General features: G+C 33.4%; 1 protein-coding gene across 1 annotated transcript in view; it reads right to left on the bottom strand.

The window, feature by feature from the left end:
• Positions 1-1,487: 1,487 nt before the first annotated feature.
• LOC110205096 (androgen-induced gene 1 protein-like) overlaps positions 1,488-16,842 on the bottom strand; it is a 36,257-nt gene continuing 20,902 nt past the window's right edge. Inside the window, exons 5-6 of the mRNA XM_078149070.1 lie at positions 10,658-10,808; positions 1,488-1,771 (exon numbers count right to left, since the gene is read on the bottom strand). Of these exons, the coding sequence (XP_078005196.1) occupies positions 10,703-10,808 (106 nt within the window). The 3' untranslated portion in view covers positions 1,488-1,771; positions 10,658-10,702. The remainder of the gene's footprint in view (positions 1,772-10,657; positions 10,809-16,842) is intronic.

The following is a 16,842-nucleotide window of genomic DNA, read 5'->3' on the forward strand; positions in this document are numbered from 1 at the left end:
ACAGGGTCTCCAAAGTAACATAAGAATTTATATTGTCTTGATAAGGCAAAGAATTATCTTCAGAATAGCTAAAAAAAGGGAAAAAAAGAAACCATCTTAAATGAAACTTTGCTTTCTTGTCAAGCAACACATCATTAGGAAATTAATTCTGTATGCCTGGACAATTCAAGAAAAACTACAGGCTTTAGTCTGTCAGAGGCATCAGTTTGAACTCTGAATATAATATACAACAAATTAAATATCTTATCCCCACTAAAGCAACAGATTAAAAATGTTACTTAACTTCAAAAGTACAAAACATGAATCAGAAATGCTTTAAGAAATATTTTTGAGTTTTAAACTGTTCCAGAAGGACTACCCATTTTTTTTCTATTTAAACAAAAAACAACACGACATAATACTGTTTGATCTAGTCTCTTTTTCAATTAGTTGAAAATTATTTTGGAATCCTCTTGATCTCCCTAACTAATCACTAACATCCGCTATAAATAAAGCAGTAATAAAAATTACTTGCAGTCCCCAAAATATGATTTTTTTTCAAATTTCTGGCTTATATAACTTTTACTGAAGTACCATTGTTAAAGTAAATATTAAATCTTAAATATCCAGATGAAAACTGATATTTAGTGAAATGATCAATTAGCACATCTTTACTGACCACCCATTATGTGTGTAGCACTATGTGGCATTTGGAACCAACCATTTTACTAATTTTATAGCTTGAAGAGAGGAGAAAAAGAAAGAAGCAAAAATGGTTTCTAAGGGACATATTCCTATTTTTTCCACTTTATATCCTCAGATCTTCTCCTGCCTTTGGATTCATCTAAACTTCCATTAAGCCATCACACCTCCAACAAAGTCTTATACCAATATGACATTGCCATGTGAATGTGACTCAGATTCTTGAAGGCTGTGCCAATGGAACACAAGCTAAGCTTAGAGAGTTTGGCTGCAAGGTGAATTTTTTAGCCACAGAAACTCATGAAGGCCATCTATCTAATTATAGTGTCAGTGGAGGGAGTACCCATACTAAAGATTCTTGAAGTGTTGGATTATAAGTATCATGCAATTTAACAATAAAAGGGATCTTAGAAATAATTTAGGTGAATGTTGTCATTTTTCAGATGAAAAAACTGAGACCTAGAAAAATTGAGCTGCCCTCACACATAAGTAGCATATCCACTAGTCAAACTTTGGTTAAGTGACTAAAAAATTCCATGCTCTTTCCACTATGATACCCACTCCAGCACAGATTTGTAAAGAAAGGAGATAGAAGGAGGGAAAAGAAGAGTGTTCAACCTGATACTTTTGGGACAAATAAAAAATATGATGGATTCAAACCTCAAAAAATTGGAAAGAAGGTATTTTACTCACCATTACAATCTCAGAAATGAAGCAATGGTTGATTTCTTCATTTACTGTTTTCATTAATTACTCAAATCATAGAAACTTGAATAACAATTTTCTTCAAATGATTTCTGATGAACATTTATTAATATTGGTAACCTGGCCATTTCAGAGACCATGCCTTGTTGAAGCACCATCCAAAGAGAAAATGATATGCACGTTCAACACATATATTTTCTTCTGTCTAATGTGGAAAGATAATTTTAAAAGTATGTTTATTTGCTTGGTTTGCAAGTGGCTGCATTATTTTCTTCAGCTTTTCAATTTTTTGAGTTTTCAGAAGCGCTCACTGATTCCACCTTCAAGGTAAATGTTGTCACTCCTGCTGGAAGTCTAGGATGCTGACTCTCTATAAACTGTTTCCCTGGCATACAATAGAAATGAGTTAGAGTCTTGTTCCCCCCCTTTTTTCCTAACTAGCTTTTTGAATTAATAAACCTTCACATACAGAAATCCAGTGCAAAGGATTAATGAATACTGAACTTTTAAAGCAGATAAACACGTGACTTCTTTTGCAGTAAGCAGTAAAAATTACTTACCTAATGAAAAGTACTAAATGTAATATTTTATGAAAATGAATAATTGAGAAAAATTTATGAATTGTCCACATCTGACCTTTTATCAATAATTTCTAGCTTGAAAATAATTCTAAAGTTGCAGAAGTATACTACAATATAGGTGCTGCTTTAAACAAACCTAATATGAACACCTGGATTTACAAAATAGATCAATTAGGGTGATTATCTCCTTTACAAAAAGGATTACAGAATTCTATTCAATAGCAGGTGCCACTTGTACATTTAAAATATAATCTCATTAACAAACATTTTAATTATGCATCCCTTCTTCAGCAGAACAACAAATGTGCTGTAGAACATGACATACTTATGTCATCAGAAAATCAAGAAATATTTCCTGTGTTCCAACTACCTGCCTAGCCCTGTAGTTGATACTGTGGAGTATACAAAATGCTCTGAGATGTGGTCCTTGCCTTTGAGGAGTTTATAATCCAGCTGAGGAGACCAGAGTAACACAAATGAAATCGTTAAAGAAAACTGTAATGAAACTTTAAACTGTATACTAATGGTAATGGAAATTAAGAGGAGAAATAAATTAGTAGGGGCCAGTTAAGTCTGGAAAGCCTATACAGATAAGGTGGAATTTCAGCTGGGCTCAAGGTGAGAAGAAATGTGGATAAAGAATCACCCAAGATGGAGATGGCTTAACATTAAGCTGAGCCACAGGAATGAAAAGGATATATAGAAGGCAGTAAGGAATATTTGCTGGAAATTAAGGATTGTGTCTTGGTATAAAGATAATTACATCTTTATATTTTGTTTTGGATCTATCAATGGTGAGTTGAACAATAATTATTTGCTGAGTTGATGAGGTGAAACTAACAGGGGAGAGGGAGAAAGAAAGAGATAAGGGTTTTTTTGGATATGTCAAGTTTCAGTAGTACTGACCAAGATAACCCCAAAAAGATTAAAAGTGTCCATACACACATATGTAGATATGCATATATATGTATACACATACATATTTACTTAATTACTGACAAATCTACATCAAACAAAGGAATATTTATTATGCAATTGCTGTAAGGTACTTTTCTCTCTATATATATTTCTTTCCCTAAATTTCTGGTTCCTTTGGGCTTCAGATGAGAATCATCATAAAATTCATAAGATCAAATCACTGGTGACATTAATCACTAGTGACATTCCAAAATGTAAAGAATTTATTTTTAAAAATTGGATTCTGTCTAATTTGACATAGTTTTCAAGTATATGTTTTGTTTCTGTATTTTTCTAATGTTATTTAGTAGCCTCTTCCAAATAGGTTTTTGGTAAGTATTCAGATTTTTCTTATAACTAGATCATTCACAGGGTTTTAAATTCTAGTCTTTAAAATGATTTCTTTGTATTAGCATATAAAAGAAAAATAGAGTTTAAATTGCATATGACATATCCCATCAACAACTAAGCATCAGAGTATATTATAAAGTATTATATTCAACATTCCTAGAACTTTTTTCTTGTTTGGGGGTGTTGAATTGGCAAACACATAAAGACAGGAAATAAATCACCTTGGAATAGATATAGGAACTAAGATGAAAAGGAACCAGTAACCCTAATAATATCATAAATAATGAAATAAAATGAAGCATAGAAGATTCTATAATTTATAGAAAAGTAATAAAACGTAAGTATTAGATACAAGCAACTTACTATATAATAGATTCAATTCAAAATATACACTCAAGACATACACTTAGCTACTATATACAAAATAATATTGAGATCAAATTAAAGTTATGCTTTTATCTATTTGAATGATTGTGTCTTAGTATAAAGATAAGTAAATAACAAATTACAAATAAACTGAGATAATTTCTGATATCCTACCATTTGTCACACCAGGAAAGGATAGATATTTAGCTTTGGGAACTCTCAAGCAACCTGGTTTGTATATTAAGCTACTTGCAGGATACTTTATACCAGAAAGTCTCTCATTAAGAGAGTTCAATAGAAATTTTGCTTCAAGATACAACAAAGAGAATTAATCCTGAACTTTATGCCCAAAATGCATTTTTTTTTATGGTTTAGTCTCAAATCGTTTGTCCCATCATGTTAGGAGAGAGATAGCGACTAAGCCTGTAATTCTACTGTTAAGGGAACTCCTAGATGAGGAAACTCCCTCCACCAGTTCAAGTCAGTATCTTCTCTTCAATTTAGTCTTAAAGAGTTGTCTAGAGCACTGAGAGGTTAAGTAACTTGTCCAGGGTCACACAGCCAATGTATGCCAGAGATGAGATATGTTAGACCCTGTCTTTTTCTTGTTAATTCCTTACCTTTTTTTCTTAGATGAGAAAACTTGTCAGAATGCCTTAAAATTAGCAACAACAACAAATGCAGAGCAGAGTTTCTTAATGAACACTTATGCCACATGTATAATACTAGTATTTCATTCTGGCTCTCTCCTAAAAACCCTGTAGGATCTGCTTTATTTACAACATATTAAGTATATTTCTTGAAAAAGAGATACCAAACTACAAATTACACATATATATATTATGCACATATTATATATACACATATACATATACAATACACAATACACATGTATTATATATATTTTTTCTTTAGAGAACTGAAATGTTACAAATAGGTACAACACAATTGTCTTTAAAAGATTTTCTGCCTATGAATAATAACTTCACTTTTAAAGTGACTCACGGCACTTGTTGAAATAAAGTGTACAGGCTACATGACTCATAATATTGGCAACACTATTTCAAAGCGATTTTCCAGATAAACAAAATTTTGCCCAACATGCACAGCAGTTTTGATTATGGCTATAACAAAGAACTACCAATCATCTGTGACAGTCTTTTAAATGGTCAATATAAAATCATAATGTAATATCATTTGTATGACTTATTCATATATGTACTTATATAAGCCAGTTATATAATTCAGTATCATGCAAGTAAATCATATGTATCTTTAAATAAATTGGAATATACATTTTTATTATCTTCATACACAGATCTCAGTGTAAAGCTCTGATAAAAACAGTTCATAATTTTATTTGCCTCTAATTTAGAAAGTGAATTAATTCTTCACCTCAATGCATTTAATCATCAAACCTTATGGTACATTTAGCCAAACCCTCAACATCCTTGACAAGTGGTCTTTATACTTCTGTTTTCATAGTTCCAGTGAGAAGGAACTTAGTACCTCAGAAGGCAGTCCATTCCATTTTCAGATAGCTCTAATTATACAAAGTTTTTTCTTATACCAAGCCAAACTCTATTTTCCTGTAATTTTAACGCATTTTCCCCACTTCTGTTTTCTGAAACCACATTGAATAAATCTAATCTCTCATTCACATGACAACCTTCACATATTTAAAAGCCGCTACCATGTTCTACCTTGTGCTACTAGGTTGCGCAGCGGATAGAGTGCCAGGCCTGGAGTCAGGAAAGACACTTACTACCTGCATGACTCTAGGCAAGTCACTTAACCCCATTTTGCCTCAGTTTCCTCATCTGAAAAATGAGCTAGAGAAGGAAATGGCAAACCACTCCAGTATCTTTACCAAGAAAACCTCAAACAGGGTCACAAAGAGTTGAACATGACTGAAAACAACTGAACAACAAACAACATATTTTCCTTAAGTCTGTCTTTCCTTAGAATATATACCTTCAGTTCTTTTATTCCTCACATAGTATTGTTGTTTTGAGCCTTCCTCACTAGCCTAGTCACTGCAATTTGCCAATGTCTTTCTTAAAATATGCCTTGAACATGGGGCAGCTAGGTGGCACAGTGGATAAAGCACTGGCCCTGAAGTCACGAGGACCTGAATTCAAATCCAGCCTCAGACCAAACACTTGACATTTACTATCTGTGTGACCCTGGGCAAGTCACTTAACCCCAATTGCCTAAAAAAAAAAATGCCTTGAACAAAGTACAATGTGATCTACTCAGAGAGGAATACAGTTGGATAATCAGCTCCCTTATTCTGGCTCATACTTCTATTAATGCAGTATAATATTGCATTCATTTGTTGTTTTTTTTGGTGGCCACATCACACTGTTGACTTGAGTTGATCTTACTGTCAATTCCATCCCCTAACCCTTTTTTCACATCAATTGTCAAGCCATGATCTTTCTTCCTTATCCTGCATTGGTATAGTTTTTGAACCCAAGTGCAGAATTTTACATTTGCCTCTGTTAAATTTCACTTTGTTAAATTCATCCCATATTTTCAGCCAGTTGATATCTCTTTGGACCCTTACTCTGTCATCCAAATGTATTACCTAACCCTTCCAACTTTGTGTAGATTTTAGACTTAGTTAACATGCAATCAGCATCTTTAACCAAGTCCCTAATGAAAATGATGAACAAGAAAGAACTCTGCCAACACGTAAATTGCTACAGAAATGTGAATCTCCAGCAGGCCCTATGACAAACCACTAGGAAACATCTCTAGGTGCTCACCATTAGAACGAACATGGTTTGGGTAAAGTTGTTCAACAAGTTCTTTATTTACTTTTCTCCTAATACTAATTGGACCATTTTTCTACATTTCTTTCTTGTGCTGACAAAACTATTTATGAAAAGCAAAATATCAAATCATAACTTTATAATAATCACCAAAAACAAAAATAAATTTACAACACAGATGCAAACATATTTTTGCTACTCTACAAAGGAGTCTAAATAACTACATGCCATTTTATCAACCATGTGAGTAACTTTGAAAAGAAATTTACTGGAATTGACTGAAACAGCACTTTTATTTATCTAAACAGATAATTTTTTGAGGTTTTTTTTTTTTACTGCTTTGCAACATGTAATGTCACATTAACCCTTGCTGATAAATTCATTTGACTGAAATATTTTTCTATGTATTTTAAGTTTGGCATTTCTTCAAGCAAAAGAATGTTCCAATGATCTAATGACTTCTTCCAGTTTTGAGATAGGGTAGAACAGTTCACTTTAAGAGAAGTCATAGAAATACAATACTCTTTATAGATAGCCCTTTAGTGTACAACATGCTATTTGCCCTCATTTTACAGCACTTTTTCATACTTATCAATAAATACTTGATAAGTGAATGTAATGCATGAATTTCCAGGTACACACAGATGATCATGTCTACAACTAAAGAAAGATACAATTATTTCATATGTAATTTCCTTACCAGGCAAAGGTGTTTACATTTCAGTTACAGCTCTAGATATCTATTAAATTTAAGAAAAGACTTATCTGTCAAAATAAAATTAGCACTTTACTCTGAATCATGTGCATGTGTCAGCAACCAGACTACAGTAAAGATGACAGATCCAGGCTGAAGATAAAGATTTAAGGGTCACCTACAAAAAAAGGATACCTTGAACAATAAGAATAGTTAAGATCTTTTAGGAAGGGATTGCAGAAAAGGAAGAGCCCAAAGCCAAAGAAGTAAGTTATATTTGGGGGTGAGAAAAGGGAGAGGAACCAGGAATACAGATAAATAGTGGTTAGAGTAATTGGTGAAATTACTAGTATTGCAAAATCCAAAGGAGGATAAAATTTCAAGAAGGGGGGGGAAGAGAAGGTTGGCAATCAACAATAAATATTAAATGCTACAAAGAGTTCTATGCTACAGAAGAGTAAAGGAGATTCAGGACTGACAAAAGATATTGGATTTGATGCACTGGTAATTTCTTAATGTGGTTTCAATAGAAGCATGGGGCAGAAGCCTAATAGAAGAGTGAATAAGTGGTAGGGAAATTGAGCAGGTGAAGACCCCTGGGAAAAACTAGGCAATGAAGAAAGAAGAGAAATAAGTCAATAGCCTGAGAGAGAGCAGGACTGAGTAAAATAAATAAAAGTACTAAAAAAATTCCAGGAGATTTTTAAGAGAGATTTTTTAAAAAACCGTAAATCCAAGAAACATCTAAAGATCTTTCAAGTCAAATTCCGGGACTCAACTAATTGTCCAGAGATGGTATAAAGTGTTTCCAATTTGTAATAGAATTACAGAAGGAAATAAGTTACTCAAATATTTAAAAATAATTTATGAAGCCTGGAAAAATTTTGAAGATTTAAAGGTCATTTGTGACCATTCTTTGAATTTTTACAATTATCATTTTAAACTAAGTCTTGCCAAATATACTATTACATAAATATATTCTGCTATGATTTTAGGTTCCAATTGTCACATAAGTTATATTTTTACAAAGCGATTAATTGATTTTCATATGTGGCTTATGTAATCACATATCACTATAGTATCATCTTGTATTTATATAATTAAATTTGTATCTCAATCTATTATATACACAATTTCACTGATTAATGTATATCTTCAAAGTAAAAATTCAGTGTTTATTTTTGTGTCCTGATTCTGAAGTGTTCTAAAATTAAAATGTTTTTGACAGTTAAATATTTAAAATTTAATAAGCTATTTAAACCATTGTACGTAATAAGAGAAAGTTGAGGTATAACTGTTCCAGCCTATCTAAACATAAACAATCATGTAAAATGAGTTTATGTCAATAAATAAGTACAACACTCATAACTGCACTTTAACTTTTTGTATTCTACTTCCCTACTTCTTTCAGTTGTCTTACTTTGATTTTCTGAATCTGTAAAACATGAAAATAATATTTGAATTTTTTCTTTCTTGATATTTTTGGAAGAAATGTCAATGTTACCTTTAAAAGAAACTAAAAGTATAACTCACTTCTAAATACAAAACCTTTCCTAGTAATACTTTTTCTAAATTTATGTCAACTGCATATTTCAATGAAACTCCTGAAATTTTCCTAACTTCAGCTCAACCTTCTAAGAACAAAAGGCTCATTAACTCATTATGATACTTCACACTTAGTAATAAGCCTCATTATCACCAAATTGATTATGTTTTGAGGCATTACTGGGAAGAAGTAGTGATGTGGGACAGACGAGTATAGTACAGCAAACGGGAATGAGAATTCTTCGGTTATTTTCTCTAATGATTTCCAAAGAGGCTTGAATCTATTGTTTTGTAGTGCTAAATTAGGATTTATTTACTTTTTTAAACACAATGCATGTATTCTTGTTACATTTTTTTTTATGCATCAGTGAGATTTTTCTCAAAACCAAGGCTCTTACTCTCTCAATATTCTTTTCCTTAATAATCTCAACTACTCCTGTGTCTTCAAATATCACCCTGATAAAATGACTCCCAAGTTCAGCTCCAATATCTCTCCTGAGCTCAAGTCCCATATTTATAATTATTCCAGCAAGATAACTCAATCTGGATGTCTCATCAACATCTCAAGAGGTACAAAACCAAACTCACTGTCTTCATTCCCAAACCTATTTTTCTTCCTAACTTTGCCATTTTTGCAAATGACAACAGCATTCTCCCAGTCCAGTCACCCAGGCTCTGAAATTTGACTTTTCTCTCTCATTTGTGGTCCTTACCTCATCAATCATCCAATCATTTAGAAAGTACTCTCAGTGTTTTCTGAAAACCTTATTCTCTCTGTGCTTTGCTCACACTCCCCAAAACTGGAACATGGTGCTCACCAACAGAAACTGTACCTTTCAAAGACCAGTTCAAATACTACCTCCTAATAAAGCTTTCTCTGATCATGCCCCACTGGAAGTGATCTCTGTTTCTCTTATGATCTCCCCATGACATTGTATCTTCTATGTAACTATCACAGTCCAGTTTGTACAACATTTATCTGTGTGCGTTTAATCTCTCCTATTTCATTATAAGCTCCTGGAGTTTGGGGCCATGTCTTACTCTTTCCTGCATTAACATCAGTAGCTTGTAAAGTGAAGGTTATACATGGAAAGTGGCCAAAATTTTTCAGTGAATTAAACTGAATATTTTTTAAAATCTTGATTCAGTCACTTACAAATTTTTAAACACACTACTGATATTAACACTAACTGGTTCAAGGAAAAATAGAGACTCTTAACTACTTATATAGCATTAGACTAAATTCAAGTATTTATCAACTCTTCAAAAATATTTTTTAAAAGTTTAAACTTTCTAAAAAGGCTTTTACGTACTAAATTATTATACGTTCTAGGTAACTAGGCACATTAGGAGTGATAAAATGTTTTTTACAGTAGAAATAACAAATTTTCTTCAAGAATTAAAAGTAATATTTACGCAATTTAGGAAAGCTTCTGAGAAAATAAAACATCACTGCAATTATGTGTGAATTAAGGAATGCTTAGATCACCACAGTTAAAATGAAAAAGTTGTCTATGTTTTATGTTTTAGGATCCAAAGTAAATATAATCCCTTTCAAAGACCAATTCAAATGCTACCTCTTCCACAATGTTTGCCCGTGATCATCCTTCCCTCCCCTGAAGTGATCTCTTCTTCTTCTGACTTCTTATAGCATTTTCTGTGCCTCTTTTATGCGACTTATAAAGTCTCCTTTGTAGACCAAGATATTTTAATATAGTGAAAATATAAAGAATAATTCCTTTTTTGCACATCAGATGGTCTATCTGGAATAGGCTTTTTTTTTAATTTTGGCATTTTAATTAAAGTACTATAAACAGTCATTTACACTGTCACTGTATGTAGACCAGCAGTCCAGATCTCCCTGTCTCCCCAAAGAGCCATATTATTTTACTTTTCCAGAATTTATATGGATTAGCTTTGCAGATGGTCCTAAATTCACCAGGAACAACTTTGCTTTCTACTATATTTACCTGATTTTTACAGTGTGCTGCATTACTTACCCCATATCAACTTTGTCAACCACGCGCCCAAAAAATAGAAGCTTACTATTCCAAAGTAACAAGATGTAAAAAACACCACCAATCCACTTTAATAAGGTTTTCTAGAAGTGGGTATGCCCAAATTCCTGATGTGTAATTTATCCACAGTACCCTAGAAATAAAACCACATACATATTTTTACCAAACATTTATATACTTCGTTTTTCCTATAGTATATTTTGTATTCAATTATCACATAGGACTATCAAGTTGCATGAAATCTCATTTACTTGGTTAGTAGTAATAGGACTCACCAATTTTTATAAATAACTCTCACGTAAGTCAGTAAGATTTGCTAGACTGACCAAATGTGTTTGTACTAGCTTGTTTAGTGCATTCATTTCTTGTGTTCCAGAAATTAAAATCCTGTTCTCTGACACAGTTTTGTTTAAGATTTAAGATTATAGAGGACGCATTTTATTTCCTCAAATCCTCTGAAAAAGAGAGGCAACTAATTGGTGCAGTGGACAAGTCAGGAAGACCTGAGTTTGAAACTTGTCTCAAGACACTTAATAGCTGTGTGACTCTGGGCAAATCACTGGATTTCTCTTAACACCTGAACCTCTTTTTACATCCCAGTTTCCTTATCTGAAAAATGTAGATGATGATAATACCTACCGCACAGAGATGCTGTGAGACAGCAAATATAAAATGTTTTGCAAACCAGAAAGCATTGTTAACTATTATTATTATTATTATTATTATTATTTTTATAAAGAATACAGAATAAGTAATCAATATTGAAAACGGAAAAAATATAATTACTGGTAACCTAATAAGATGTTTGGTGGTCTTAAGAAAGCCTCCAGATACCAGAATACAACTTTTTGTTTAAGAATTCGTATTATGTGCTTCAAAAAATGGTAATTTTTTAAAAAAAATTGTCTTGGAGTTAGTAAAAAAAAAATTTATCTATGTAATCCATTCAGCAGAATGACTGAATATATTGTTTCACTGTAGTTTTTGTTTTGAGTTTGTTCCTTTAGTTTCCATATATGCCCCAGTTTTCTTACAAATTATGAATGCATTTTTATACCACATTCACTTCCTGATATACTACTCAATCATTCAGTGCTTCCTTGTGACAAAGAAAACGTTTAAAAAGCGACTACATCTGACAGGGTATACAACAGCCCTAATTAAGTCTCCCATCTCTGGCAACAAGAGGGAAATGTGTTTGTTTACTCTTTGGGGTCAAGACTGAACACAGTGCAATTTATCCGGTTTCAGCTGCTTTTTTGTGTTGCATTCATTTATGTATTATTGCAGTCATTGTATATATTATTCTCCTCAGTATCAATTCTTACAAGTACTTCCATATTTCTATGAATTCTTCCTATTCATAATTTTTTATGATGAAATAATATTCCATCACATTCATATAACTCCAGTTTGTACAGTTTCTACCAGACCATTGGGCACTCCTTCTGTTTCCATGTTTTAGCTACCACAAAAGTGCTATAAATGTTTTGATATATGAGACCATTTCTTGTTGTCACTGTCTTCCTTGGGGTATATGCCAATCAGTGGCATCACTAGGTAAAAGTTTATGAACAATTTAATTACATTTTCACAGAATTTCAAATTCTTTTCCCATGACAGTTTGACAAATTCATAGTTCCAACAATGCTATATTAGTGTGCCTATATTTTCACAGCCTCCTAGAGTCAGCCAAGTAGCACAGTATTAGTGCTGGGCCCAGAATCAGGAAGCCAGTTCTAATTCATCCTCGGTCATGTACTAGCTTGGCAAGTCATTTAACTTCTGTCTGTCTCAGTTTTCTTAAAAATGGGGATTTGGGACAGCTAGGTGGCGCAGCGGATAGAGCACCGGCCCTGGATTCAGGAGGACCTGAGTTCAAATCTGGCCTCAGATACATAACACTTACTAGCTGTGTGACTCTGGGCAAGTCACTTAACCCCATTGCCTAGCCAAAAAAAAAAAAAGATTTAAAAATGGGGATTAAAATAACACCTACCTCTCAGGGCTGTTTGTGGGAATCAAATGAAGTATTTATAAAGCACTTAACACAATGCTTAGCACATAACAGGTGCTTAGTACTTATTCTCTTCCTGCCTTTCCCCCTTCAATACTTATGAATTGTATAATTTATATTTGCCAATATGACTTTACCCTATGGACATTACAAATTTCTATTATCTAATTTCAACCATAACCTTACTGAAGCGTCAGTCCTTTTATTCCTCCCAAGTTTAATTCCTATATTGCTATCTGCAGAAGTATTTCACATCTCTTTTCTCCTTAAAATTCTCATATACCCCTCCACCTACCTTTTTCAGAGAGTTGCCACACTCTTTGCTGAGAAAACTTCTTCTCTTTGTTTCAAAATCCTTTGATATATTTTTCCATTCTCTCCTTTTCCCCACTGATACAGTAACCTTTCTTTTTGTTAAGGCCAAACCCACTATATGTAACTTGTATCTCATGTGCTCCTGTCTTGTCTGGCAGACTGATTCTTCAGTCACTCTCCTCCTCTTCTATTTTTCAATGTCTCCCTGTTTACTAGATCTTTCCTTTTTAAATGTATTATATCTTTTTGACTTCCTTATATTTTGAGTCAAATTCTCTCCCTCCTTCCAGCCCCTGCTGAACCCAGAGAAGGCAAGCAATATGATGCCCTTTATATATGTGAAATCATGAAAAACAACATTTCCATATTAGCCATGTTGCAAAAAAAGAAAGAAAAATAAAGTGAGAAAATTATTCTTCAACTTGCACTCAGTTCATCAGTTCTCTCTCTGGAAGTGGATAGCAATTTTCATCACACATCCTTTGATATCGACTTGGATCACTGCATTGATCACAGTAGCTAAGTCTTTCACAACTGATCATCATTACAATATTGCTGTTACTGTGTACGATAATCTCCTGGTTCTGTTCACTTCACTTTGCACCAGTTTATATAGGTCTTCCCAGGTTTTTCTGAAACCATCTCCCTCATTATTTCTTATAGCACAACAGGTTTCCATCACTTTATTTGTTCCACCACTATTTGTTCAGGCAGTCCCCAAATGATGGTCATTTCTTGATTTCCAATTCTTTGTCATCACAAAAAGAGCTGCTGTAAATTTTTTGTACATATAGGTTCTTTTCCTTTTTCTCTGATCTCCTTAGGGTTTTTTTTTGTTGGTGTTCATTCGTTTCAGTTGTGTCTGACTCTTTCTGATCCCATCTGGGGTTTTCTTGGCAAAGATATTGGAGTAATTTCCCTCATCAGCTCATTTTACAGATGAGGAAACTGAAGCAAAAAGGGTTATGCAACTTGTCCAGGGTTTCACAGCTAGTAAGTGTCTGAGGCCAGATTTGAACTCAGGAAGAGTTAGCTGCCCCTCTCTTTGGATTACAGACCTTGTAATAGTATTGCTGGGTCAAAGAGTATGCAAAGTTTTACAGCAATTTGGGCATAGTTCCAAATTATTCTCCAGAATGGTTCACAACTCTACCAACAGTTCATTAGTGTATCTGTTTTCCCACATCCCCTCTAGCTTTTGTTATTTCTGATATGCATGAGGTGGTACTTCAGAGTTGTCTTACTTGGCATTTCTTTAATCAATAGTGATTCAGAGCATTTTTATATGACTATAGATATTGATATATTGATATCTTCTTCTGAAAACTGCCTGTTCATATCCTTTGACCATTTATCAAATGGGGAATGGCTCTTATTTTTTGAAAATTTTACTTCATTCCCTACATATTTGAGAAATGAGGACTTCATCAGAAAATAGCTGTAAAGTTTTTTGACGTTACTCCATTGTCTATGGTACCTTTTATCAAAATTTAGTTTCCCTGCTTATCTTTTTAATTTTAGTCTATTTTTGCTTATGTTTTGTCTGAGATCATAACTGCTACCCCCCTTTCTACTAGATCTTTATTTGCTGCCTTTAAAATGCCCAAATCTCCCTCATCCCTAAAATATCCTTCACTGTACCCTACCCCTTTCCCATGTTATCCTTATAATTACACATCTTTTAGTTTCTTGTGTTGTTGCTGTTCTTTGCATTTACCTTGTTGTGGTCACTGTGTATTTTTTTAGTTTTATTTTATTTATGTTATATTGTATTTTTTAGTTATATTTCACTCTGCATCAGTTTATGCAAGTCTTCCCAAGTAATTCTCCTGGTCATTTCTTATACGCTATATTTCATTAAACTCATATACCATAGTTTGCCCACCCATTAATCAGCTGATGGATAGCCACTTTGCTTCCAGTTCTTTGTTACCACAAAAAGTGTTGCTGTAAATATTTTAAAAATATTCTTTCCTTCTCTGGGGGGTATATGCTGCCTTGGTGAAGGAAGCAGAAAATAACACCTTAAAAATAGACTATGTCAAATGATAAAAGAGGTACAAAAATCCAATAAAGAAAAGAACGATTTAAAAAGCAGAATTGGCCAAATGGAAAAGGAGGTACAAAAGTTCACTGAAGAAAATAATTCCTTAAATATTAGAATTAGGCAAGTGGAAGACATCAAGAAACAATAAAACAAAATCAAAAGAGTGAAAAAAATGGAAGAAAATGTGAAATATCTTACTGAAAGACAAGTGACCTGGAAAACAGATCCAGGAGAGATAATTTTAAAAATACTGAACTATCTGAAAGCCATGATCAAAAAAAGAACCTAGACACCATCTTTCAAGAAATTATCAAGGAAAACTGCCTGATATTCTAGAACCAGAGCGTAAAATAGGAATGAAAAGAATCCACCAATCATCTCCTGAAAGAGATCCCAAAATGAAAACTCTCAGGAATATTATAGCCAAATTCCAGAGCAACCAGCTCAAGGAGGAAATATCGCAAGCAGCCAAAAAGAAAAAATTAAAATCTTGTGCAGCCATTGGTAGGATAACACAAGATTTAGCAGTTTCTATGTTAAAGGATTGGAGGGCTTGGAATATGATATTCCAGAGGGCAAAAGAGCTAGGATTACAACCAAGAATCACCTACCCAGTAAAACTGAGTATAATCCTTCAGGGGGAAAAATGATATTCAATGAACTAGAGGACTTTCAAGCATTCCTGATGAAAAGACCAGAGCTGAATAGAAAATCTGACTTTCAAGTATGAGACTCAAGAGAAGTATAAATAGGTAAACAGGAAAGAGAAATCATAAAGGATTCAATAAGGTTAAACTGTTTACATTCCCACTTGGGAAAATGATATTTATAACTACTAAAATCTTTCTCATTATTAGGGCAGTTAGAAGTATACAATGACAGAAGAAATGGGTGTGAGTTGAATATGAAGGAATGATATCTAAAAAAAAATAAAATTAAGAGGTGAGAAAAGAAGAATGCACTAAGAGGAGGGAAAAGGGAGAGGTCGAATGGGGTAAATTATCTGACATACAAGAGGCATGAAAGAGCTTTACAAAGGTGCTGATAGAAGGGAGGACAGATTGGAGGAGGTAAAAGGCAGAAGCAAAATGTTTTTGAGAATGGACAGAGTGAAAGGAGCCAGACAGTAGGATAAATGGGGAAAACAGAATGGAGGGAAATACATAGTAATCCTAACTGTGAAAAAAAGTTTACAGCAAGTTTCTCTGATAAAGACCTCATTTCTCAAATATACAGAGAACTGCATGAAATTTAAAGAAGAGCTACTCCTCAATTGATAAATGGTCAAAGGACATAAAGAGGAAGTTTTCAGACAAAATAATCAAATCTATCTATAGTTCTATGAAAAAATGTTCTAAATCACTATTGATTACAGAAATGCAAATTAAAACAACTCTGAGCTATCACCTACGTTTATCAGATTGTCTAATATGACAGAAAAGGAAAATTACAAATGTTGGAGGGGATGTGGGAAAATCGAGATGCTAATGCACAGTTGGCAAAGTTATATGCCAATTCAATCATTCTGGAAAGCAATCTGGAACTATGCCCAAAGGGCTATAAAACCGTGCATATCCTTTGGCCAAGCAATACCACTATTAGGTCTGTATCCCAAAGAGATAAAAAATAAAAAGGACAAGGACCTATATGTACAAAAATATTTATAGTAGCTCTTTATGTGGCGACAAAGAACTGGAAATTGAGGCGGTGGACATCCACTGGGGGATGGCTGACCAAGCTGTATATGATTATGAATATGATTGGAATACTATCATGCTATAAGAAATG

Source organism: Phascolarctos cinereus, unplaced genomic scaffold (assembly GCF_003287225.1).
Source record: "Phascolarctos cinereus isolate Bilbo 61053 unplaced genomic scaffold, phaCin_HiC Scaffold_2;HRSCAF=192, whole genome shotgun sequence".
NCBI classification, from domain to species: Eukaryota; Metazoa; Chordata; class Mammalia; order Diprotodontia; family Phascolarctidae; genus Phascolarctos; species Phascolarctos cinereus.